This window comes from Oryctolagus cuniculus, chromosome X (genome assembly GCF_964237555.1).
Source record: "Oryctolagus cuniculus chromosome X, mOryCun1.1, whole genome shotgun sequence".
Taxonomy (NCBI): Eukaryota; Metazoa; Chordata; class Mammalia; order Lagomorpha; family Leporidae; genus Oryctolagus; species Oryctolagus cuniculus.
The window spans coordinates 82,308,586-82,336,264 of NC_091453.1; the positions used below are offsets into that span (position 1 = coordinate 82,308,586).

The window sequence follows — 27,679 nt, forward strand, 5'->3', positions numbered from 1 at the left end:
ACATTTAGTAATATAGATATAATCCATTTGTAGAGAATGTAGTACTAGTGCAAATCCACATAAAGGTATAAAATTATATCCATACAAAAGTATAAAATTATATACACATGCTTCAGAAGGAGCATACTATACAAGTAATACTAATAGTAAGATCCTGCAGTTTGCTAAATCTCCAGTGCTCTTGAATTGAGTTTTGAGGACTTAAGAGTCTCCAACAAACCTGATTCAACAGGTACATCCAACAGCTTTCAATGGACTTTGCTGTCATTTAATCACATTTAGAAGTGATTTTTAAAGGAAAAGTTATCTTTAGCAGAAATATCTTCAGAATCTGACACATAGCAGAATTTCAGTAAACATTCTTAAATGAATGAGCAAAGTAGTTAATGAAGGTTCTCAGTAATATGGATTTGAAACTTTGGTGCCCTATGGCTCTTGATGACAGGTATAAAGCAAAAACTAAATATTATGCAGATGGATTTGGGTGTTCAGAATTTTCTCAGCAGAAATAAATTCAAAACCAAATTATTTATTGCATGTGATAAAGGTTGTTTTCCTTTATCTACCTTAGGGATGTACCAGGCTCTTACCCTGCATTGATTACAGACATTTGCCTCCCTCAGCTATTTCATGTAAAAACTGGATGGAGACTCTGGGTCTGAGTTATTTCTTAATAGAATCTACAGGGCATTTTATGAATTTCTCACAAGGTTGGGCATTTCTGTGCCTCCAGACCTGTGAGACAGTGCTACTCCTCAATGTATACAGAAGGTAGAATGGCCAATAACAAGGAGTGGAAAGGTGACAAAAGAAAGAAGCACCAGCTCACTGATGTTTGTCATTTTTATTTGCAATACTTTAGGTCCAAGTTTCAAACTGCAATATTTTTTACACTCAAGACACAGTCATGCACAATCCATATTTCAATTTTCTATTGCTTCAACCACAATTTAAAGTAACAATATTGGAAACAAAAATCTTTAAAAAGGTCAAATGCTGAGGTCAGAAGGATGGAACCATACCATCAGCAGGTCTACAAAAGAAATAACTTACTTACTTAAAAATAAAAAAAAGACCATAAATACCCTTAATCCAAAGTTACAGAAGAATTTCACTACACATGGGTTTACAGATAACACATTTTGACAAAAGTAATGCACAGCCAAATGAGATACAATTTTGATAAACAATGAAAATGTAGATCCTCCTCAACTTGTTTTGTCTGGATGTTATGAGTATAATCCCAGTAGACATCAGTACCCTTATGATCTGGCTCCTTCTGGCTAGTGTACTGAGATTTAAAACTCAACCCACTATTGGTTATAGGATTCTGTGAAAGATCTTATCATCGCTAATGAACATAGTATATGCGGGTCCATAAAGCACGCCACACACAAGCACACATATTGAACTTGAATTTTGTACTCAGGGCTGATTGGCACTCTGTTGTAGGCAGAGCACTGGGACTATCCACTAACTTCCAGTTTACCTTCTTCCTACTAGTACACTCCTTCAACTGGCCAATGACTGAGGGAGTTGTCATTAGAAATGCTATCTTTGGTTCCCAACAAGTGAGTTTATCAACACACCTTAATGCTAATAGCATGTAATTTTTCATATTTCTCTCCAACTTGCCTATGTTTAGGTCCACTCTTTATAGTCCCAGCCATTAAAAAGCATGGGTTCTGCCAGTTTGTGCCATTTATGAATTAAACTTGATAGAGTCCAGCACTGATTCATAGGAAAGGAGAGGCCCAAGTACAGTTCTGTTCTAGCAAAGGTGACAGTATATTTCTGTTTTAGTAGCAAATACTGGACACAGCTTAATGAAAACCAGACTTTACATGCATAGTGTATGGAAAATGAAAACTGGGAACACTTAACAGAAAAAAATGGACATTAAAACAAAAACAAAACAAAACAATTGTGAGTGAATTGGAAGGCTGCCACAAATTTTGTCAACATCTCCTGGTATTATTAGCCTCATTTACTTGAGTTTTTCATCATATTATGTAGTTTTCTTGTTTAACTGCAATGGAAGAGACCCAGGCTTAAGCATGTGATTTTTGCCATCCCTTTAGCAGGCTGCATTTGCAAGGCAGCCTATAACACCACAGAGTGCTAGAGATCTTGAAATGCATTGCAGATCATCTAGTTCAATATCATTACTTTATGGATGAAGAAACAGCCATGGAAAGGTTAAGAGAATTGCCCAAGGTCACAAAGCAAGTTAATGATAAAGCCCATATTAAAAGCTAGGTCTCCTTCCTAGGGTAGAATTCCTTCCACTACATCTGATTTATTCTCTGTAATTGCTCTTGATTTCCTTTTAGGGACTAAATAAATCAAGTGAACATGGTGCTTGCCTTACTGCTGATATTAAGGAATAACATTCACCCAATGGCAGCTTCCAAAGGAGACTGATGACACCAAACCCACTTCTATAAGTTTATCTTGTAAGTTCACCCAAATTAAATGTCAGTAAATGCTACGAGTTGTATATACTTGTACACAGAGTTGTACACTTGGAGGTGGTACCTCAGTTCCCGCATTTGCAGATCCTGTTAGACACTGTTTAATATTAAACAGACATTCTCAATGCATGAGAAGTTGAGTTCATTTGGTCACTAAAAGAATGTGGATCAGAAAAGGAGTGAAAAAGTAAAACAAAAAAAAAGATTATATCAGAAACAAACCTTATATGAAAAATTCCTTCACAGGAAAAACATTTCCATTATTTCCAAGGTCCCATTTATTTCCTTCCCAATCCACATGCAAATATATGTTCAGAACTGTGTGTTAATTTCCCTCCAAATCCCAGGCCCATTAGACTGCCAGTTTACAAACACTGGATTTCAGTCCTCCTACTCAGAGATTGTGAAGTGCTTGCATCACTGCTCATGCCTTGGTTTAACTGAATACTAACTGCAAGTAGCTCAGAAAAAAGATCAGGAAATTAAACCAGGGATGGCAGAAGACTTCCATATGTATTTTTACATCAAGAATGGCCAATGAAACGCCTGTGAATTCTCTAGGTACAGGGTCTGCTTATGTGAAACTAAGTAACATATTTGAAGCCACTACCTCATTTTTAAAGTCCTCACCTAAATTTTCCTTGGTGAGTTAGAAGGAAATTCCTCTGTTTGGTAAATGGACTCCCTTTCTCCTTAAAAATCATAATTACTGCATACAACTTATAAGTAAGCAGTACAAAGGCCCATGGAAACCATTTTAAGTTAAAACTGACAGGACTGTAACTGAATGGCAATTGACAGAAACAGTCCTAAATATCTGTATTAGTGACTTCAGGGTCAGCTTTGAATTACACTATAACTTTTATTGAAATGAGTGGGGCTTGCTTGTTGATCATTTGAAGAAGAATCCTACCTAAAGGAAATAATATCCTGTTAGACAAAGAAAAGGTGGGAGCTGGGGATTTCATCTTTCTATTCTTCCAAAATTCAACCTAAAAATTAGCTACAATGATCCAGAGAGGTGATAGCTAAAACAGACATTATCAAGGGGGATAATCAAATGGTCACCCCTCAAATCTAAAGCAATCAAAACAGACACCTGGATGCCATACCACAGCAGAGGACAGCCTGTTTTAAGGCAGAAGAATATGTTTGGAGTTCTAGTAGGGACATCTCCCTAACTTTAACTTATAGATAATAGTCTCCTAAGAAAGCACGTGCCATACCTGAGCGTGTGCCAACCTCAGCACCCAGGCAAATATAAAGCCTATGCAATAATTGTAACTAGCAAATACCTGTGCCCTGCATGCTCTGGGCTCTGGTCAGAATGCAACTGCTTCTGGAATCTCTTCTAATTTTCTACAGTTCCCTTTCTGATGTTTGTTTATTCTAAAGAAATATTGTATCAACATCAAAGAAAAATGTTTAAAGAAAAAATTTCACATAATCCCACCACTCCAACATAACTGATTTCAAAAATCTGTGTTCCCAGTCTTTGTCCATAAGCATGATTATTTTTAAATGGTTGTAATCCCTATTTATGTTATTTAAAAATGATTTTATAGAATCTCTGAGAACTGGCAGCCTCATTAGAAATAAACAACCCATTGAGCAAAGGAATATAATTATTTACATGATCTTTGAGCTGAGAAATAGCCTTTATAGACAAACATCTCAAACTATCAAAACAGTTATACAGACAACAGGAAGCAATTTCATATTTTTTTTCTTTTAGCAATGGAATGTGCTTCACAGGGGAGGGATAGATGTGAGGATTGGGTGGTTAAACTCAAACATTGGGGTGCAATTCACAAGCCTAACAGAAATCTGAATAAGACAAGGAATAAATACTTGAGTTAAATCTTCTTACATGACTTGGCCATCCAGTAGCCAAAAATGGAACATGGACGTACAAATATTTACAATGACACATAGACAAGATCAGCAAGAACGAAGTCATTACCCAGCATGTTGACTGATTTGAGGGGACAATGCCATCCAAAAATCCTCATGGGATTATGACAACGCACCGGATCCTTGCTACAACATTAATGTTCTTTTCTTTCTTAAATAAATAATCTCTACTGTGCTTCTCACCCTTCCCTGACTTTCCCACTGCCCTTTACCTACCTCAGGACATTTCGGAATCAACATTCGATGATGTGCCCTCATTATCTCAGAGCACACTAGCAACATTAAAGATTTGGATAGACTCACCCGTGTTAAGATGAGTTTTACAAAAATCCAGGGAAAGGGAATAAACTATCAACCATCTGGAGTTCAAATGTACCAAACATGAATCCTTCAGCATCATTTTGGCACGAGAAACAGCTTCCCTCTAATACTTACTAGAAATATACATAACTCTCCAATGTAGGGAAGGGACTTTAGAAGCTGTTCTCATTTAAAAATTCATATAGATATAAATTTGCAAAAGTAATGCCTATTGGGATATATCACAAGCAAATTTTGGTACAAAGTGGTGGTAAAGAAGTACCTGGTTCCTCATTGTTAATATGCTGAACTGAAACATAAAGATCAGCCATTTCTCTGCCTACAGTGATCTGAAGGATCACCGCTCCAGGGTCTCCAAAATAACAACAAAAAGGCCTCCATGACACTAAGGGATGCAAATTGATGACTAGGGCTTCCCAACCAGGTTTTGGGCCCACTCCACTGGCAAGGCATAGTCATCAGTGTACTCAGATCTATTTGCACCCCAGGTATTTCATTGAATTCCCTGGCACTATGAGTGAGAAATGATTTTAAAAGGTACTCAATTTAAATGAAAGAAAAATTAAGGTTTCTCTTTCTCTCTCTCTCTCTCTCTCTCTCTCTCTCTCATTAGGTAGAGTGGCATTAACAATATCAGGCCCAGACACTTTTTTTCCAAAGTATAAGACAGTATGCTTCAAATTAATGTTACCATTTGATTTTCTCTTCACATTTGTTATTTTATCCCACTGTGGACATTTTTGGAGGTGGTATGGTCAAGCCCCTCCAAACTTTTATAGTCAAAGAAAACAATATAAAATTAAGAAATCCATCAGTGGTGCTGTCTCCTAAACATAAACAAGTGTCTTATGTGGTTAGCAGAAACTCTAAAGAAAGTGTTTTCATTTTAAGGAATGGCTAGATGGATGGTGAGATGGATAGATATACCTCGGCAGAGAAAGAGAGAGGCCTATTGTCATTGATCTCTTTCCTCCTGCTGCTGAATATAGACAGATTCTATTCAGATTCCTTATATGCTACAAATCACAACGCCTTCTACAGCACAAATTGTTAAATTGTTAGGTTTTCAAAGGCTTAGAGAAATAACTTTCCAGAATTATAAAATTGACAATACACTCAAAAAAGAAGCATAGCCTTTTCTACACAGATACCCTCCAGATAATCTTCTACTCTTACAAGATTCAGGAAGTACCATCAAATCTATGAATAGTGAATTTAATAAATGGTGAAAGAGTCAAATTTTGGTATTTTCCCCAAGCTGCAAAGGGAATTCAGATGGACTGACATTTCCTAGAATATATGATTACAAACCAAAATCTTTGTCAGTGAAGAATTTTAAGATCTTTATGAACATTTTTTCAGAATTCAAAAGCCCAAGGAACTAAGTACAAGCATACCACACCCTGAAACAGAAGTGGATGATACAGAGGGAACATGGTAACAAGTAATTTGAGCTAAATGTGGATTTGGATGTAGTTTTAACTGACTCCTATTTCTGAGTTGAATGCTTACTATGTCTCTGTTGTCCAGATCTTACTTTTTAATTGCTAAGATGTTATAAATGGTCAAGATAAATAATTTTTAAGGAAATGTTGGCGAATGGGTCCATTTCCCCCCGATGTGCCTATTTTACAATGCATATGTCCCACAAGCACAAAAGAGGATTAAATTAGGTATCATTAGCTTTGTTTACTTAATAACCAACAAGGATTTCAATATTATACATGTGTCTTGTTTTCCTTGTGGCACTCAGAGAAAGTCCCATCTTTGTTGAAATATGGCTTTTTCCTATCAGGATTTCCTAGGTTCAGGACCTGGACTCACCCAACAGGGATGCCAAAGTTTCAGTGTGTCCTTTTTCAGGGCTCATGAAGGTTAAAAGCTGGTTTATGTGAGACATCCAATACCCTGTTAAGTATCGTTGTGAAAATGTGACAGAATTTCACCATTTGAGCTTTATTTAGATATACAGCTTTTAAAAGCTCTTCCTGAATATACATATTTCTCTCTGCTTTTGGAAAATGTCTTAAAAGAAACCTTTTCCAATACAAATGCAGAAAATTAGGTACACAAACCAATCCACCACTACAGAAGAAGAATAAAAAATTGCAACTCTATTAGGGCATGGACTTCCACATGTTCACCCAGTACTTGTTCTGTTTTTTTTTGTTTGTTTGTTTGCTTGTTTTTCATTTGTTTTTGTTTTTGTTTTTTGCTTTCTTTTTTTAAAAAAACATTTGACATCTTTTTTTTTCTGGACATCTAATGACAATGCAAGTGAAAAACATCACATTGGGTAAGGAGTTTTGAAAGAGGTTCGAATGCAAGAGGGACTATTCTCTAACTTAAAAACAAACACAACACTATGAAGAGGGAGTGTGCATCTTTGAGAAACCTTTTTCTTCAAAGTTAATGCACAAAATGAGGGGATTCACTACTGGCTCTTTCGCTTCACGGTGGAAGTGACCACTTGATGGCCACTTCGACATTGCTGCCCTGTTCGGGCTGCGATTCAGGCTTACAAATAAATTACATAATCTGAGGGAGTAGGAAAAAGGCTTATAAGAAGTTTCTATTCATTTGAAAGTTAAAGAGCCCCCACCCCATTTGACTGTCTCTTTTTCCATCTTTCCAGGAGTAGAGTTTGATTTCAGTCTTAACTCATGAGGGAGATGGTGAGGGGTAAGGCTTGCAGTCCTAGCGGCTGCTGTTCTTAATCGCTTCCTTTGCAGCGATAATCAGAGGAGTCAGGCTGGAGAGAGGCTTGGCTAATTTTAAAAATGGATGCTGCAAGAGAAGGAAAAAATATACGAATTACTGGAATTCTTTTCTGCAACAAGGATATTACTTTACATTTGCAAGCTGCCCTTTTTTCATTAAAATGTATTTTTTAAAAGGTTTTATTTATTTGAAAGGCGGAGTTACAGAGAGAGAGAGAGGGAGAGACAGAAAGAGAGAGGGAGAAACAGGGAGAGGGAAAGAGAGAGATCTTCCATCTGCTGGTTCATTCCTCAGATGGTCACAATAGCTGAGGCTGGGCAGGGCCAAAGCAAGGAGCCAGGAGCTTCTTCCTGGTCTTCCACATGGGTGCAGGGGCTCAAGCACTTGACATCCTCTTTCACTTTCTCAGGGACATTAGCAGGGAGCTGGTTCAGAAGTGGAGCTTCCAGGACTCAAACCAGCACCCATATGAGATGCTGGCACTGTAGGCACAGGCTTTACCTGCTAGACCACAATGCTGGCCCCTAAAATGTATTTTAGGCACTCAAACATAATTCAATTAAAATGATGCTTGCTTCTGTCCCTCCAATGTTTTTGGAAGCCAACGAGCACAATTCTAAACTCCGTATAAGGATCTTGTAAAGTCGCTGAGTTTTCAATGGTTTTTCTTTGTTTAAAAAGTTTTTGAAAGTAGATCATTGTAAAACATTTAGGAATAAGAGAGGAAGGAGGGGAAGGGTGGGAGCACAGGTGGGAGGGAGGATAGGGTGGGGAGTATAACTATGCTCCTAAATCTGTATATATGAAATACATGAAATTTGTTTACCTTAAAAATAAATAATCAAAATTTTCTTAACAATAATTGTACATATTTATAGGCTACGATGTGACATTTCAATACCTGTATATAATGTGTACTGGTCAAAAGAGGGTAATCAACATTTCCCCTTCAATGACATGATTTTATGTTTGGAGACTCTGAGCTTCTTTCTTGTATTTGTTCAAACAGCATTTACAGGGTTTTTGTGAACTGTAGTCTTCCCACCACGCTGTGTAACACTAGGAACTTTTTCCTTCCATCTAACTCTGATTTGATACTGATTTTCTTAAATTGATGAGTATTTATCTGGAGTAGCACGCATGCTTGAAAAAGTATCTTCAAATGATCACTAAAGAACTTCGCCCTGAAACCAATGGTTTCCTAACTGATAATCAGTTTTGTCTCTACCATTTCTATTATCTTTTGCACCCCCTTCAGTATTTAATACACATGAAATATCCTTTTTCTTATTTGCAATGCTTTCTATTTTGGGGGCCTATAACAGTATAGGATCTTGGGTCTCTTCCATGTGGATCAGCACAGATTACTCCCTCTCCACCTTCTTCCATGCCCCCCCCCTTTTTTGACAGGCAGAGTGGACAGTGAGAGAGAGAGAGACAGAGAGAAAGGTCTTCCTTTTGCCGTTGGTTCACCCTCCAATGGCCGCCGCAGCCACCCCGGCCGGCCGGCGCATAGTGCTGATCCGATGGCAGGAGCCAGGTGCTTCTCCTGGTCTCCCATGGGGTGCAGGGCCCAAGGACTTGGGCCATCCTCCACTGCCTTCCCGGGCCACAGCAGAGAGTTGGCCTGGAAGAGGGGCAACCGGGACAGAATCTGGTGCCCCTACCGGGACTAGAACCTGGTGTGCTGGCACCTCAAGGCGGGGGATTAGCCTGGTGAGCCGCGGCACCGGCCTCTTCCCTGCTTTTAAGTCCTCCTCCTACCTCCCACAAATACAGAACTGAGTTCTCATCGCCTTTTTCTCATTTAATTCCTTACAGATCTGATTTCCTTTTATAGTTTCAACTTATCATCAGCTTTATGGGAATGACTTTCAATCTACATTCTGTGATTGACTTCCGATCTACATTATATGAACTGATCTTGTTTATCAATACTCCTAGTTCAATTTCCTGTTGGATATTTCCTCTAGAATGTTCTTCCACTGTATTGAATTCAAGATTTTAAAAAGATATGTTACAATCTCCCAAACAGGGTACTCTTATGTGGTATAAGCTACAGGAGTTTGGAGTCACCGCACCTTCGCTCAATCCTCACCTCTGTTTACCATAATGGTTAAATGAGGTAAGTGAGAGTCTCTTGTAAGCTACACAGGGGCAAAGAAATGTTACCCATTGCATCTTCCTCTATCATTTGTCTTTTTACTGAATACGAGCATTCAGTTTAATAGCTTGAAGTCATGGTTGTCCCTCTCTCTCTTATGTTCTACATGCAACCAGTTGCCAAGCATTTTCTTCTCAATGTCATGCATTTACCTATTGCTTTTCCTAGCTCAGGCCTAATCAACTTAATTTCAAACTATGATAACCCCCCTTAATCTTCCTACCTCAATTTTTCCCTGTTGCTAATTCTTACTGCGTACTGCCAGAATAACCTTTCTAATAAAAGCTTTCATCATGTTTGCTTGTCAGATATATTCAGCATTTCCCCACTGCTTATAGTCAAAACTTTTTAGCCTGGTATTCAAAGCCCTCTATGGCCTTACCTCCTTCAGCTTCCCAACTCTATACTTTAGCTGTGCTTCTTAAGTTCTATTCTTTCACATGTTTCTTGCCTACCTTTAGCCATACTGTGACACTTCCATCTGAAATCTCTTCTGCTTTTCTTCAAACTACTAAAATGTCCTTCAAAGCCCAGTGGACTTCCTTCGTATTCACAGACATCTTCTGATTGGCCTAGCCTACAGAGCTATTTCGCTAATCAACCATGTCATTTACTATTTGAACAGCCACTTGGTTTGAATTAGTTTCTTAACAGCATTGCATTATTTTTTTGTGTATCCAAAGAGATTGTGAGCTTTTTGAGACTAGGAGGCATGCCTTTAACAGGATTAAACCACTGCACTCAGTGCTGAGAAAATGGGAGTTGCTCCACAAAAATCAACTGGAGGATAGAGAACTGACTTAGGCTATATAGAAAGGCACAAAAATATTCAAGAGCAATGTCTCTTTTCCAGACTTCTATTGGTGTGAATGCTACATACTTCTCTCCTTTTAACCTCTAAAATGGGCAACTATGGGTTAATGTTAAAGAATGTAGTTATTTGGATTAAGGATGTATATACATTATTGCTTACATATATAAAATGAAAGTATGCAACAAATTATTAAATTTAGATTTAAAATATAATTTTGCATTAGTTATTTGACTGGGTCACGTTAAAATATTATTGGGAGATGACTTAACTAGATAATTAATTCAGTGATCTTTTTAATTGTAGAACTACAATACAAGAATCTGTATCTTCACTCATCCTTGAAAGAAGGCATAACAGGAATGTTATCAGGCTGTAAATGAGGGGTGAAAAGATGTGGAAGTGAAACAGCCAAAAAACCAGATTTTTCATCTGTAATTTGTGGTGGGGTTAACAAGAGCATTAATAAAGGGCCAGTCCAGCTTTGACATTTTAGGTCTCTCTGACAATCTGTGAAATGCTCACAAGTAGTAGAAAAGAGAATGTACTGCTTCCTCAATTCCTCCAAATAGGTTTACACTAGGTGTGATTTGGGTTGGGAAGTTTAGAAGTACAGGAACAGATTTTCCCTTGAGAGGAGAGGGCTAGAATAGTCTGAATATACAACCAAATGTTGCATCTTCAGTTAGCTTATATGCTCAAAGTCACGGAGAGAACAATCACTATTCTTAAATGTTAGAGATCTGGTTTCACATCGCTGAGGAACAGTCCCCAATAATAAAATGTATGCAATCCTGATTTATGTGTGATGTATGGAGGGGAAATCAGGCAGTTCGAGGCTGAAATCCCAGCTTGGCCATTCAAGGTTTGTATGAGTTTCAGTTTCCAGGTCTTTTAAAATGATATTAACATCCACCCCATAGAGTTGGTGTAAGAATTAAATGAGATTTTCTATGTAAAGGATTTGCCGAATAGACCGTAACTGTCATCGTAAATACTAATCCTTGAGAGCTGTGAAACAGACAAATAGTTACAGAGGCACTCACCATTGGATGGTACTCACCCACACAAGCAGGTGCCTGCCATTTGGCATCACAAGCAAAGGGGCTTTGACCAGTAAAGCATAAGAGTAGCAAATGCCACGGAAATAATTGCATAGTTATGTAGAGAATTACCTCCGGCCAAGAGCACCTGCATACAACATCCAGGGGGCACAAGTAAAGTTTAGAACTAACAGGAACACCAGAGGGTCACACTGGTTGTTTTTTCCTTGCAAATTAAGACTCCAGGAAGAACAAAAGAGATGTATAGATTAAAATGCCAACTTCTCAACAGAATGGCAACATATTAATCAATTTCATATTAGAGATATGCCTATACTTATGTGCCTGTGGTTAAAATCAAATGGTAATAGCCTGACGTTAACTAGACATCCCTTCACAGAGTTCTCTTACTGGTAGGCTCTGAGGTGGAAATTTTAATGTAACTACTCTTTGTAATTGTCCTATTTTATTATTACCTGCAAAAGCTCCTTGGCAGATCCTCGCCTATCCACATCCATCTCAAGACAGCGATTTAAAAAGTCACGGAATACAGCTGACAGTCTCTCAGGATTCTGGAGCTCCGGGGTTCCATTAGTGGCTATCAGATATAATGCCTATAGAAAAAAATTAGAAAAATCAATTCAGTTCATTCATATGAGGAACATGGGCGGGCACAGAAGGCACAAATTTGGTTTCATCTGCTTTGTATTCTAGGTCTTAAAATTCCACTTTAGGGAAAACACCGACATATATTTCAAAGTTTCTATAGCATTTAGAAATTATTAATCTTGATGATAACTGAGGTGACAATGATGTATCCTTCCTTCAAAAAAAAAAAAAACTAGGAAATAAGGTTAAACCAGAGTTGATCCAGGAAAAATGCATATATAATGAATGTTTGATTAAGCACCTAGGAAATTAAACTAAAGGATTAATTCTATGAATTCATGACTCTAAAGAGTTGGGGAACACATGCACATACTATCATGTTGACCTGAGTATAACCTCTAGCAAGTGAAATGAAAAAGTGATTGCAATTTACTAAGTGCTTATCTTGTTTGAATAATATTTGTGAGCAGATATGGGATGAAACCAGAAGATTATAGAATTACATAAGTACAAAGAACCAAAAAATAGCAGTGCCTGGATAAGAGATGATCTGTAAGGCCAAGAGCTGAAATACTTTTGTCCCATGGCAGCTGTATCCCTATAGATTTCCCATGAGGATTTATCTATTATGAGAGGAAATATTAGAAAGCTGAAATTAGTAGTCCTGGCACCTAACAACTATGTATCCTATGGTAAAATAATAAGTTGCTATATGTATACTTCTGAGATCTTTGCTGCGTGAGGCCACCACTGAGTGTGGTGACAGGGTCACCATTCCTGGCCTTGAAGGTAAAGGGTTGGACCCAGGACGATTATTAATCCACAAAGGTAAATCCATCTTTTGAAGGTTCTTGATAAAGAGCTATAAAAATGTTGGTCTTCCCTAAGCAAACAATTTTAGAGTATTTAATGCATACCAAGCATTAGATACTAGAGATTCAAGGATGAATAAGAGTGATCTTTTCAAAGATGACACAGTTAGTGAGGGAAAGAGACTTTCAAAAGAGTTACAATACTCATGCAATGAGAACAGGGCTAATAGAAAAATGTAGAAAGAGCTAAGTGAATACAAGGATGAAAACAATTTACACCAAAGCTCTGAAAAACTTTACTAGAGGAGGCTGGCATTTGAACAGGGTCTTAAAATAGGAGTTTCCTCAAGGTGCTGTCACCAGGGTTATGCTTGCCCATGTGACCCAGCTCCAAAAGTATTATAAAGGTATGTTCCTTCCAGAACCTGCTTGGACTTTGCAGCAAATTATTACTATCTCCTTTTCCCAACAGTGGCTCCTAATGTTACTATTACAAATATCTTCATCAAAGTTCTTTGCCAGGCCAGTTTTCATCAGCTGGTGAGGACATGTGTTTCCAACAACCCCATAGCCATACCTCAGAAAGAATCAAGAAGGATGGTTAAATCTAGTAGCTATATTATGTATCATGCAGCAAAATCAAGAAGAGAGCTTATTAAACATATTTTCCTGGGCCACCCTAAGAGTTTCTGAGTTAGCAAATCTGGAGAGGGGACCAAGAACTGGCATTCTAATAACTGAAATGGCTGCTCCTAGACCACACTTTGAGAACTGGTTTAATCCACCCAAGTAATTAAGAAATAGGATAATAGTCTTGTTTATGTGATCCCTTTGGCTCTTAGTACTATCATTATGATCAATTGTGAACAGAAATTGATCACTTGGACTAGTGAGATGGCATTGGTACATGCCACCTTGATGGGATTGAATTGGAATCCCCTGGCATGTTTCTAACTCTACCATTTGGGGCAAGTCCGATTGAGCATGTCCCAGATTGTACATCTCTTCCCTCTCTTATTCCCACTCTTATATTTAACAGGGATCACTTTTCAGTTAAGTTTCAACACTTAAGAATAACTGTGTATTAATTACAGAGCTCAACCAATGGTATTAAATAGAACAAAAAATACTAAAAGGGATAAAGTATTAAGTTATTCATCAACAGTCAGGGCAAGGGCTGATCAAGTCACCATTTCTCATATGTCCATTTCACTTGAAGCTTTACTTAATATATGCTAAATTGATCTTCTGTATGTAAAGATAATTGAAAATGAATCTTGATGTGAATGGAAGGGGAGAAGGAGCGGGAGAGGGGAGGGTTGCGGGTGGGAGGAAGTTACGGTGGGGGGGAAGCCATTGTAATCCATAAACCGTACTTTGGAAAATTATATTCATTAAATAAAAGTTAAAAAAAGAAATAGGTTAAATAAAAGATTCCCAAAATTATCTGCATATTAGCATCACCTGAAGAGATTTTAAAACTCCCCACACTCAGTTATCACTGTCAGACTAATTTAAAAATCTCTGGGAGTGGAACCACTCGCTTAGTATTTTAAAACTCTCCAGGTGATTTCACTTTGCAGGCAACATCAAGAAACACTGGCTGAGATGTGAAGAGAGAAAATATCCAACAAACAACTTGAATGAGATGGGAAGAGAAAAAATATCCAGGAAACACCTGGCAAATTGTGACACAATGCAGAATGTTTTCTTCCCCAAGAGTTTACTTTTATTACCTTATCTCTCTTTCTTCCCTATGAAATTTAAACACGCACACACACACACACACACACACAGGAGCTTCAGAAAGTTAATGGAAAATGTGTATTATGAAAAAAATATGATTTTAAAATTTTTGCACTAAAACTTTTAATTGTCTTTACACAAACATTTTAATTTATCCTCCTATATGTTTCATATGTGTTGTATATATTATAGAAAATATTATATACTATACATTTAATGTGTCTTGGTTTCCATATAAATTAGCTCATTTACAATAAGCTCCTAACGCTGGCGCCGTGGCTCAATAGGCTAATCCTCCACCTTGCGGCGCCGGCACACCGGCTTCTAGTCCCGGTTGGGGCGCCGGATTCTGTCCCGGTTGCCCCTCTTCCAGGCCAGCTCTCTGCTATGGCCAGGGAGTGCAGTGGAGGATGGCCCAGGTGCTTGGGCCCTGCACCCCATGGGAGACCAGGAAAAGCACCTGGATCCTGGCTCCTGCCATCGGATCAGCGCGGTGCGCCGGCTGCAGCGGCGGCCATTGGAGGGTGAACCAACGGCAAAGGAAGACCTTTCTCTCTCTGTCTCTCTCTCTCTCACTGTCCACTCTGCCTGTCAAAAATTAAAAAAAAAAATAAGCTCCTGTCTTTACTGTATTAAACCAGCTATAGGTTTTGTAGGATTGTGTTAGACATATATACCTCTATTGTCTTCACAATAAAGAAATGATTAAAAAAAAAAAAAGAACCACTGGCTGAGGACCAGCAGTTCACCCCAGAGTTGACTCAGAATCTCTACTTCATCAGCACACCAAACACAAGAGTTACACAATCCCATAGAAGGAGATGCTCCTGTGTAATGATATGAGAATTAAAATGTCATGTGCTTTTACAAAATCCAATGAACCTTTTTGATTTCCCTCTAGTTCATTAAAACAATTCACATGTAAACCCCCACCATCTTCAAAAGAAACACCTTCCTTCCCCCTTGCTCTCCTGTTGTTCAAACATTTTTATTTATTTACTTTTAATTTATTTGAAAAGTAGGGAAGGAAGGAGGGAGGGAGAAACACACACACACACACAAAGAGAAAGAGAAAGAGAGAGAGAGAGAGAGGATCTCCCATCCACTGGATCACTCTTCAAATGTCCATAATAACTGGACCTGAGCCAGGCTGAACCCAGGAGCCAGAAAGTCAATCCGGGTCTCCCACATGGGTGGCAGGGACCCAAGTACATGAGTCATCATCTGCTGCTTTCCAGAATATATATTAGCAGGGAGTTGAAATCAATAGGGAGTAGAGCTGGGACTAGAACCCTGGCACTCTGATATGGGATTGGGGCATCCTTAGTGGCCCTCTTAACTACTATGCCAAACACTCCTTCTCTCTTTCTCTTTCCTTTTAATTTTTTATTAAGATTTATTTATTTATTTGAAAGGCAAAGTGACATACATACATACACACACACACACACACACACAGAAAGGAGAGAGAGAGAGAGAGATCTTCCATTTGCTGGTTCACTCCTGAAATGGCTGGAACAGTCAGGGCTGGGCCAGGTGGAAAAGCCAGGAACTCCTTCTAGGTCTCCCACATGGGTGACAGGGCCAAGCACTTGGGCCATCATCAGTTCCCTCCCAGGTGCATTAACAGGAAGCTGGATCAGAGAATTTGGGATTGGATGCAGGTTTAACCTGGTGTGCCATAATCCTAGCCCTTTTAATTTTTAGTCGCTTTACTGAGCAAGCAAGAGCAAGTGGCATCTATTAGGATCAAAACAGATATATTACCTTAAGTTTAGACAAAATGTTGTTCTTGGATGAGTACTGCTTGAAGCACCTGTCCTCACAAACCATTGGGACATCATAAATAAGAGCATCAATTGTTAAATCAACAGTAGGAGTCACTGTACACTTACTCCCCATGTAGGATCTCTGTCCTTAATGTGTTGTACTATTCGAATTAATGGTAAAACTAGTACTCAAACAGTACTTTATACTTGTGTGTCTCTGTGGGTGCAAACTGTTGAAATCTTTACTTAGTATATACTAAGTTGAACTTCCGTATATAAAGATAATTGAAAATGAATCTTGATGAAGAATGGGATGGGAGAGGGAGTGGGAGATAGGATGGTTGCAGGTGGGAGGGAGGTTATGGGGGGGGCACTATAATCCAAGAGTTGTACTTTGGAAGTTTATATTTATTAAATAAAAGTTGAAAAAAAAGAAAATCGATTGCTCACATTACAGTTGTTGCCTAGTCCTAAAATCCTCTTATTTCAGCTGGTTACAACTCCTCCAATTTTTTTTTTGTAACACTAAGCCCAGCCCTAAACACATAAACACACTCCATTTCTTCCTTTCCCTAGGTCTTCCCTCTCTCCCTAGGTCTGCATGTACGGTGGACTGTCTTCCTTTTCTCACCCTTCTTCCATCATGTTAGCTCAATACATTCTAATGTTCTTCCTACAAGTATATACACATTTTCACTACCCAAATCCTTCTCTTCTCTCTTCAATCCATGCACAATTACATCAAAAAATGTGTGCTCCTCTTTGTTCCATTTAATGAATCCAAAAAATGATCTTAATCATGGTTGTTAGACTTGTGTTGTGCTAGCAACACAGTGCACTGAGAGAACAGTCCTGTAATTTGAAGTAAATTCATAAGTAATATGGAACGAAGGCTACAGATCTTTATAGCACTTCAAAGAACTCATATGTTCTCTTCAGAACTTCTACAAAAAAACTCATGTTTTGTGTTGTGGGTGAGACTGATGGCAGGGGGCCTTGGTTGGTAGCCTAACAGCTGATTCCTGCTCTGGTAAACTAGCTTTGATCTGCTTACACTCCTTTACTGGCATTCTAGGAATCAAATGAAATGCAGCCTTTTACCCGACACTATATCACAATTTTTATGTTTAAAAATTCTTCATATATAACACTTTAAAACTGCATAATGGTTCATCATGTGGATGTACCATAATTACTATTGTGCTGATGAAAAAAATACATGCACTCAAAAATTGGTTGAAACACACCAACACATTAATAGCAGTTCTCTCTTAGTGGCAAGACTATTGGTGACTTAATTTTTAAAATACATTTTTTCATTTTCCAAATTTTCTACAAAGAACATGATTACCTTTATTATTTAAAAACCCTCCAAAACATTATTTAAAAAGTAAATTTAAAAATCATGGTGACCAATTTACATAAAAATCTTCATCTATTTCTTTTTGTCTTCCTAGGATTAAACCTGCTTTTCATCATGTAGTACCCTTTTGAGGGAAACAAAAACCCAGACTATTTCTTTTTCAACTATTGTTTCTGTTTTAATTGTAACAGTATTATTTCCAACTAATTTCCATTGCAAAAATCCACACTTTCAGTTATATTATGGGCTAAACTGGCTTTTGTGGACTGGCCTGGGAACCTAATCGCAATGTATAATGCAGCTTTTATGGGAAAATGTACTTTGAGTTCCAAATAATTAACTTGAAAATGAACTTTTAGAAAACATCCTGTGAGTAAGCTAGGGCCTACCTTAGTGAAGAAGAAAAATGTCTACCCATTGCCCTGCTAATGAGAGACAAATAAATACAGTTACAGCCAATACAACAATGAGAACAAAAAGGGTTTTACTAGCAAAGTCAAGTCTTTAGTGAAGAGATATTTGAGGAAAGTAGATCTAGACCTAAGTGGTCACATGTTGGTTTTGTTTGAGTGAATGAAAACTCAAAGAAAATTAGTGAGCTATTAGAAATCAGACTAGAGGAGCAGGCTTTTGGCATGGCAGTTAAGATGTGGCCTGGGATGCCTGCATCCTATATCAGAGTGCATTTGTTTGAGTCCTGTCTGTACTTGATGTGGATTCTAGCTTCCTGCTCATGCATACCCTGGCAGGCAGCAGAAAATGGGCTCAAGTAGTTGGACCCTTGCTACCTACATGGGAGACCTGGATGGATCCCTAGCCATTGCAGGTAATTGGGTAGTACTATACCAATGGCTGAGAGCTATCTCTCTTTTGTCTTTCTGTTTTTCGAATAAAAAAAGACTCTAGATTTCCCATATAAGTTAGTTGCTTTTCATGTAAGTAAGAAAACATAGAGTCATTCTTAGATTCTTGTCCTTTTTCATTCAGCAACCTTGTTCAGCCCTTAGTGTAATCACTGTACCAGGCTTTATTAATGAAACTTTAAAGAAGTTTTTTATACCTATCCACTTCTCTCCATCCCCATTACCTTGGATTAGATTGGGCTTCTTGAAATTACAATAGCCTTCTAATTGGTTTTCCTTACTCAAGGCCTTTTATCTTTCAATCCATGCCCTTAACAATCTTAGAGATGTCATAAAATTATTCACTTCCATGCTTAAAATTTTTGGTTGCTCTTCATGGTCCATAAATGTGGTTTTCAAACTGTGCTGCACCAAATCTCCCTCAAGAGCAAATAAGAGGGAAAAAAGAAGGGGGAGAGACAGGAGTAGAGACTCTAGGACCCTAACCCAACACCTATCTGTTTCAGAGAAATTTTAGTTTTTTTCTCTATTTATTTATGCTTCCATGGAAGATTTCATTGGAAGCAGGGGGTCACTATAGCTGTTTGAAAACAGGACCACAGAACATAGTAAATATTTCCTAGCATGGCACATAGGATCCTCTGTAACTTGACTATTGCTCACCTTCCCAGCTTTCATCTGTTCTCATTCTAGGACCCTTCTTCCCCTTTCCCCACACACGTACACACTGATCAAAGCTCACATATTATTCATACCAATTTATTTACAATTGCCTCTGGGAAGAACAAGTGCCTCTGGAATTCAAAGAACAGTTCAGGAACTTATCTTCTCTTTTAGATTAATAAACAAGGTCTGTTTTCTGTCTAAGGTTAAACAATATGATGGTACTTTAACAAGTTCATGGAAAACGGAGCTAAAAGATAAGTTTATTTTAGTGTGAAAAATTTTGAAATTCCTGAAGACCCCTTGTATGCATGGATTTCAAATTTTTTGCATCAAGATAAACTTTTAATTCTGTTTTCCATAAACTTTTTGGCATACCCTTGTATAGGCCCCATGGTCTACTAATTTCATTTATAGTATTAGAAATACAACCTTTGACCATAAAAATGGCAGCTTTCTTCATTGCAATATACACATGACCTAGAAGTTTCTGATGTTCTAGAATTCTACATTACCTTAAATAACTTACCAATAACACACAAACATTAAAGTTCTCATTGACTGATATACAACTGAATTTACCTAAGTACTAAGAAAAAACTAAACAGTTGAAGTAATAATTCAATTTTCCTTATTGGCAATTTCCTCAGTTAAGAAAGATCAAAACAGTCATTGTAGAAGTTACTACATTTCTCCAAAGAAGTCCCAAAACATATGTACCCAATAAATTTTCATTAAAGCAGTTTTGCAACAAGACTAACCATTTAATTAAAAAGCTTTAGTTTGTGACTTCGGTTCATTATAACAGCTTATAAACTTTAGGTTAAGACATTAGAGAACAAACTAGGGGACTTAACATGGAAATGTGTTAGCAACGATGAGAGGCCCCAGCAACCAGCATAAAGACTCATTTTACAAAGAAGATAGGGTGTGGTACAAAAATCTCTTTGTACATTGAATATTTGGAACTCAAAACACATTTTCCCATGGAAATCATGTTATACACTGTGAGTGGGCTCCCAGCCCAGGCCATAGAAAATTATTTAACATACAATGGAACTGAACTATAACATCTGTGTAAATATCGTGTACATGGGAATTATTAATAGATAAAATTTATTGAATGATTACTATCAACTTATGTAATAGATTTACTGAACAACTCTTTGAGGTAGACTCTATTATGATCTCCAATTAACTGATAAAGAAACTGAGACTTGTGAGCTTAAGAATAACTTGTGGTGGGTGTAGTGGCCAAGTCATTAAGACACCACTTGGAATGTCACTGTCTGATACTGGAGTGTCTGAGTTTGAGTTCCTTCTCGGCCTCTAATCCAGCCACCTGCTAATGTGTATCCTTGGAAGCAGCAGGAGATGGCTCAGTCACTTAGGTCCCTGCCATCCCTGTGGGAGACCCACATTAAGTCCTGGCTCCCAGCTTTGGCCTAGCTTAGCTCTGGCTGTTGTGAACATCTGAAGAGTGAACCAGTGGATGGATGATCACATTTTCTGTCTCTGTATCTGTTGTTCTGTTTTCAAATAAAAGAAATGAAACAAACAAAAAGACAATAAGAACTTGCTCAGTGTTACACAACTAGGAATGGGGTAACTGGTGTTTAAATCCAGAAACTGTGAGTCCAGAGTCCATGCTCTTGATGAGTGCATGATACCACCTACCATCTCTAACTGTTTCCGGTCTGGGGTAGGATTCTCAGAGCAGAGGCAGACAAAGGCTTTCCAATGAGGCACACGGTGTATAAGCAAATGTCTTACCTGATCCATCTCTACTTGTGCAGAGGAAATGGACTGTCTCAAGGTCAATCATTCTGCACCTACTTGAAAATGGGGACCAAAGGACAAGTACCCAGCTGGAGGGGTTTCATATTGTTTTCAAGTGCACATGTGTGTGTATGTATGTGTGTGTGTTGAAGGCTTATATGTAGTTTGTAGCTTGGTTGTTGCCTTTAACCTACTGCTATCCTGGTTTCTTTCTCATTTTAGAATTTTCTACTAACTTTGAATGTTTTATGAGCAAGATTTGGCAATGAGTGATTTGACACCTTATGACTTAGTTTACTTATGACCTGACATCACAAGAGGTTAAAGATCAGAGTGTGTTATGCCTCTGGTGTGTTTATGGATTTCATGAAAGATCCTGGCACAGTTTTTTTTTTCTAAGAAGAGTATAAATAGGACTCAATCTGTAAAAAGAAATCACTACAGTATAATAAACATTTTATTCTTTAACTTATTAAACCCAATACTTCAGTGTGATAGCTGGATAAGTAATATGCTCTAATTTAGCTCTCTGCTTGTCTTTCACAGAAGTTTTCATCTGTCACCAAATTATTGGGGCTTTTGTTGTTGCTTAATCCTTAAAAAGCTATTTAAAATGAACCTATCCCCTTATAGGCTGATAGTAAAAGGTAATTAGGTAGTGCTGATTGATTAGGTGTTAGCTTAGCTTTAGAGTGCTCCTTTTAAGCACAAAGGACTGACCAATGCTGCAAGATAAATACCAGACAACTCTGACAATGCATGAGCTCGTTCTATTGTCAGAATTAATAGTGCTTTTTAAAGAAATGTGGACCAGGCTACTTGTGCCCATGAAGTAACTCTGGGCAGCCCAAGCAGTACCCAAGGTTTGAAACTATAGAGGAGTTGGAAGTAGGAGTGGGAGTAGGCATAGTTATAGGAGAGGAAGAAAAGAAAAATGTTGCAGGAGGTAGAGGAGGGAAGCTATGAAAAGCAAAAGGAGCAGAAACAATAGGGCAAGGACAGGGGCCAAGGGACAATGAGAGGGAAGTTAGCTGGTGGAATTTTAAAAAAGCAGAGAAATGATGATAAAGTCTAGAAAGTATCAGAAGCCAAGGGGACCTGGATCTTAGGACCCATTCTCCTCTTGCTGCATTTCCCTGGTCCTTTTCACACAAAACTTCACAAAACACTTTCATATTTGACATAAGAATTTCCTTACCTCCCATTTTCTCTTTAACCACACCTAATTTCTAGGTCTAAGGTACTGTTTCACACTACACATTTATCTGTGCCTCATTTCAAAATATTAGAGCAGGATGGGCCCAACTCCCTGAATCTTTGGGGCTTTTCCAAATGACCATATTAGAATCAAAACAACCTGATTGTGATATGATCTGTGAAACATGCATTATCACTCACATAAACTCATTTCAACTTTAGTTTCAAATGCTTTTAATCAATTGAACAGCCCTGTACACAATAACATGCTATTCTTTCCATCATACCACAGAGTGTGGACGAGGTATTCCTCCAATAGTTCTATCACTGCAGTGCTCTTCAGTGTTTCAACACCAAGATTATTATCATAGTGGGGTTATTAAGTCACACATGCAATATATTTCACATCATGAGAGTGTGTTTTCTCTTGGTAGGACAAGGAGGATCTTTCCACTCTGCAGGATACAGTCTGGAGATTATAAGAGTGGTATCTTCAAGCTGCTTTCTGAAGACAACATATATTCAAAACAAAGCCCTTTTGGCAGTATCAAAGCCTACCTACAGCCAAAGCATATAGAATCAGAGCAAGGAAACTACAAAGTTCCCCCTTTATTTAAGTAAATCTCATGTGACAGCTCAATATAGAAAGCTAATTAAAGAGAAACTATTCTGGTGGAAGCAAGAAAAGAAAGGAAGGGGGAGGAAAAGAAAGAAAGATAAAGAGAAAAGAAAGAAGCTACAGCAAAAAGAGCAGCTTGAATCCTGGGATAATGTTAAAACTCTTACTTTCTCAGCTACTGAGCTAAGATTGCCTTAATCAATTCAACTTTCTCTGTTGAGAGGCATAGCTAAGATATCTCAGAGTATTCTATTATCAGAAGCAAAGGGATTTCTAAAATAACATTGCAACACAGTTGGAAAAGGTATAGATCAAAATGGCAGCAAAGGTTATAAATGATCTTATAAAGAAAACCCTTATTTTCTTGATAAAGCCATTTTTTGTTTGTAAAAGCACAGATTGCAAAAGCCATAGGATTTAACAAGTGAATGAGCACTTCAGTGGACAAATGCCTATCGTTCCACTCCATGATTTGTCTTTTTAGAATAAACTTTGAGTTTGAAGGATTTAACTATATGAGAGAGGCATGACACCTATTAGGGCAGGAGATATATTGACTAGTTTAGTCCTAAACCATACTGTAAGGACTCTGAGGAATAAGGTAATAGTAGGATAAGGGACTATCAGTATTGGCCAACAGTGGGTTTCCAGTCACCACATTTTTAAACTTTCTTTCCTTCCTCTTCGCCTGGTCAGAGTTTTTTGGGTTTTAGTTTGCTGTGGAATCAATTTCTCCCTTGGCTGTCTTCTGGGTCATAACTCACAAGTTTGAACTGTCTGCTTCTGAATTACAATCTAAATGAGACTTGCAGCTTTCCTATGGCTAAGTCCCACTTTCCTATACTGAACCCCTGACAACCAATGATTCTTAAGAGCTGTCTATCTTTTGACAGGCAATTTTTTTTTTCTGATTGAAAAAAGTCTGTTGCCATTCTATAATTATTTTAGTTGTAATTATCCCAACTTGCCCCTCATTTTAGGCATAGGTTTGCCCTCAAAGTAGGAGTGTCAACAAACCATTAATAAACTTTGCTGTTCCATAGTGGCTTACGGAAAAAGATGGGGAATGCTCCCAGCTCTTCCTGAAATACATTCAAAACAATATTGACTGAGTGTGAGCAAAGTATGCTTGCTTCTCTGGCTCTCAGGAAGTTTATGTCTGACTTTAATTCCAAATGAGCACGCGCCATCAAACCCAGACATTCCAATCCACGGCACAGGTTCCAGTGGTTGGAGGGAACTAGAAGCAGTTTGGCCCTTGGTTGCTGTTTTTCAGTTGCTAGAGATTCTCTTATTCCGCTTAACCTCTCTTTCCTAGATATACATACTAACTAGAATTTCCCTTTTCCTGTAGGCAAAAGTAAGAATAACTACCATTCGAGCAGTGCTCTAAGCGTGGGAGTAAGAACAGGAAGCCTCTTGGCATAGACCACAGTCTGAAGTTAGGTTTCTGCCCTCCCTTCTCCCTGGCCATACAAGTAATGCTCTCCTAATCATGAGTACTCAGATTGATGGCTTGAGTAGGTATAAATACGTGTTAGGTACTCAGTCAGCAGCTAGTGCACTTTAGTGATTAACTCCATTTTTAGGAAAAGCAAAACTGAAAATAGAAAATAACATATCATAGGGGTATTTGCTGAACCAATGTGTCTTTTTTGATAGTGTTTCTGTACTAGTAAATCAGAGAAGGACATAGAGTGCAGCAGGATTCCAACAAGGCTTTCACAGAGTTACTAGTAAGTTTTTAGAAGAAATAGAGAAATGTGGGCAGAATGACAGCACATTCTTTTCTAGTTGAACAACCCTGCTCCAAGAGGTCCAACAGATAATTGTTGTTCATTCCGGACACTGTCCTGTAAGGGCTTGTCACATAGCCTAGTCCTGGTTGCCATTTTTTTCTTGGAGATGGGAACTTAATGTTACGGTTTCTTAAAGCTCCAGAGGTGATCCTACAATGCAACCCAGGAGGAGAACCACTGGAATGGGATCTGTGATTCAAATACTATACTAAATACTGTTGTAGCACTGTTATTAACTGTCTTCTAGTGATCCAATGTTTGATGCACCTTCAGATGTTTAAAGCAAGGACACTTAGAGTTCATTTCAACTTAGATAAATGTTAGGAAAATTACAAACAATGGGTTCCAAAGGCTCCAGTACAGACTTCAAAGAGGATGCCACTGAGACATTTCATAAATGACAAACTTCACCAAAGTGTTGATAAAAACGCCCCACTATGTGTGGAAGCAAAATTAATAAAAAGGCACTGCCTTGGTGCTGAGAAACAAAATGAACCAAAATTTTGCTTTACTTAAATGATTGAGCCTCCCTATTTGGAATTAGGTCATTATAATAAACGGTTTTAAAAATCTATACCTTCAATTATCAACAAAGCTGCGATTAGCAGAGCACCAATATTTGATTTACAGATTCAAAGGGGAACTTTAGTTTTTAACCTAGTCACTTTGGCAAATAGAAGGAACAAGGCACTTTATTATTGGAGGCTCTACTAAAAATGTCCATGGGTCACAGAACAACATGTCCAAGACCAATTATGTTGAGTGCAAAGACTTTAGGCAGTGGGGGATGGTAAGGAGCTTGTCTCCTCTCTGTCTCTGGAACCATACCAGCCTCATAACATCATTACAGTTAATAATTCTCGACCCTTAAAAGGAATTTCTTGAGCAAATTAGGTCAATTAGTACAGAGCAATTTACATTTAGAAAATTCCCAACCACTTTTTACCTGGGGGGACAAACTACCTAATTCTTTGCATCAACAATATGTTAACAGGCAATATTCATAGTTTGTTCAGTTGGAACTCACACAACAAAGACAAAAAACTTGCAGTGAAATGTAAACAACTTTGAAATGTATAATCCCAGACTTAACCTTGAACCTCTCTTCAGTGTTGTATGTTCACATTAACTACATAGAGCTGCGCAAAACCCTTCACTCCTTGAGGGGAAAGGGATGTAACCAGTGTGAAAGGGAAGTTGTTAGGAGAGTGGTAAATGCAACCTCCCTTCATGATTGGTTAAAAATCACGTGGAACATCCTTTCTTTTTCTTCTTACTTTTCATTCACACACACCTACATATATATATATATATACACATAACAACAGTTCTTACATTTTTATATACACACACAATTCAGTGAGCTAAACATTGTGATAGATTTAAACACATTATTATTTAGATTCCAAGTCAATTCTGCAAGGTAGACAGTAGCCCAATTTTACAGATAAGAAACAGGTTTGGAAAGGTGTTACATGAAGCTAGGACACACTCAGATCTGCCTGACCGTTAGACCACATTGTTTTATACAAGCTGCCCTCTACCACCATCTTCCTTCTGCTTCTTTCACTTCCTTCCTTTCACTTTTCACTACAAAACCTAAAATGGTGGACAAGTAGCATTGGAAGCAAGCTCCAAACAGGCTCATGTTATATCTTTTTATCTCCAACCTCCTCATCGTTTCAGTTAACTACAGTTTTTGAATTCCAAATAAGGGTGTATACTCTGAGACTTTGTGTTTTCTTTATGAGAACATGAGGGCAGCATATTTGCAATCAAGACTAAAAAGGAACTCCTGGTGCCTAGGATAGAGAGGCTCAGAAGAGAGCTGGCTCAACAGGGACTTGTTGATTAATTGGAGGCTGATTACACCCCAGAGTAAAGAGCAAAGTTAGAATAAATCTTTATCAGTGGAATTCAACAGGGTGGTCTTTTTGACAGGTCTTTTTGTTATAGCCTTTAATGTAGGCTTCCTGAACCTTGTGGCTTGTTAATCTGCAAGTACTTGTTTAGATATAAGGCTGTGGATTCTAAGAGACAAGCTGTTAATTATGAGTTCTAATCCCAGGCTGGAAGATGCCTATTAAGATTAAAACTTGTTTCCTTTTTGCCAACAATTAGCAGCCTTGCTAAAGAGCGATCAATTGTAATTGGGGAACTGAAGAAGGTAATAAATGCATTACTGAGACCAGTTGCTTTACAGAGCCATTTATTTAATCCTTAAATTTTGCAGGTTGTAAATTACTCATTATGAGGCAGAACGCAAAATACCATAATCCGTTTAGTGCCTCCAAGCTCTGCAAACTCAGAGGAGGAAATCTATGGAAACAAGAGGCCTGATATGTTCTTTCACTGCTGTTCCTTAATGGGCCACGGTGGTTAAACAATAAGGAAAAGCCTGTGTAATTATCCTGATGCGCTGCTCCATAGGTCAGGGGTGGACTTGATTAAATGCATCAAGGACTGACCTACAAAGGGTGGGAAAATGCCCCTTCTTTTCCACTCAGCCCTGCAGGCAGCTAATCATCGTGCACATCTCACTTCCAGATTGCTTCATGAGACCAGAGCAATAGCCCATAGCATTCATTAGGAAATTCACTCATATCTGTTGTTTTCCAGTCAGTGCAAGGACTAGGATAACAGGCCAAATACCAGAGAGGAATTAGAGGAAGGCCGGGAGGAGGCATCCCCCTCTCCACACATAGGGAATGCAGCTCCTAATTACAGAATGTCCAACCGCAAAAACAACTAGACAATTAGTTTGTAGGCTCATTTACATGTATAGAAAGCCCCATCTATTTGCTTGAATATGGATTTTACAAGCTTAGTGGGGAAACAGATAGCCCTTTAAGGACAACAGTTTTTGTATGTCAAAGGTAAAATTCAGTTTTAAACTCAGTGGTAACAACACAGACAATACGCAAAATGCCAGCTCTATGCATGATTTTTGAGAATCTGTGTGTATATTTCTTTTTTCAACAATGAGATGATTTTATATATACAAAACCCAGC

At 38.2% G+C, this 27,679-nt stretch overlaps 1 protein-coding gene across 20 annotated transcripts in view; it reads right to left on the reverse strand.

Annotated features, from left to right (window-relative positions):
- Positions 1-829: 829 nt before the first annotated feature.
- Positions 830-27,679, reverse strand: part of PAK3 (p21 (RAC1) activated kinase 3) — a 278,987-nt gene continuing 252,137 nt past the window's right edge. For 11 of the 20 annotated variants that reach the window (XM_051827243.2, XM_051827247.2, XM_051827248.2 and 8 more), the window contains 2 exons: positions 11,925-12,062; positions 7,510-11,596 (listed from right to left, as the gene is read on the reverse strand). In XM_051827243.2, coding sequence (XP_051683203.1) covers positions 11,498-11,596; positions 11,925-12,062 — 237 coding nt within the window. In that variant the 3' untranslated portion in view covers positions 7,510-11,497. The other 9 variants (XM_070067235.1, XM_051827257.2, XM_017349809.3 and 6 more) reach the window with 4 other exon arrangements.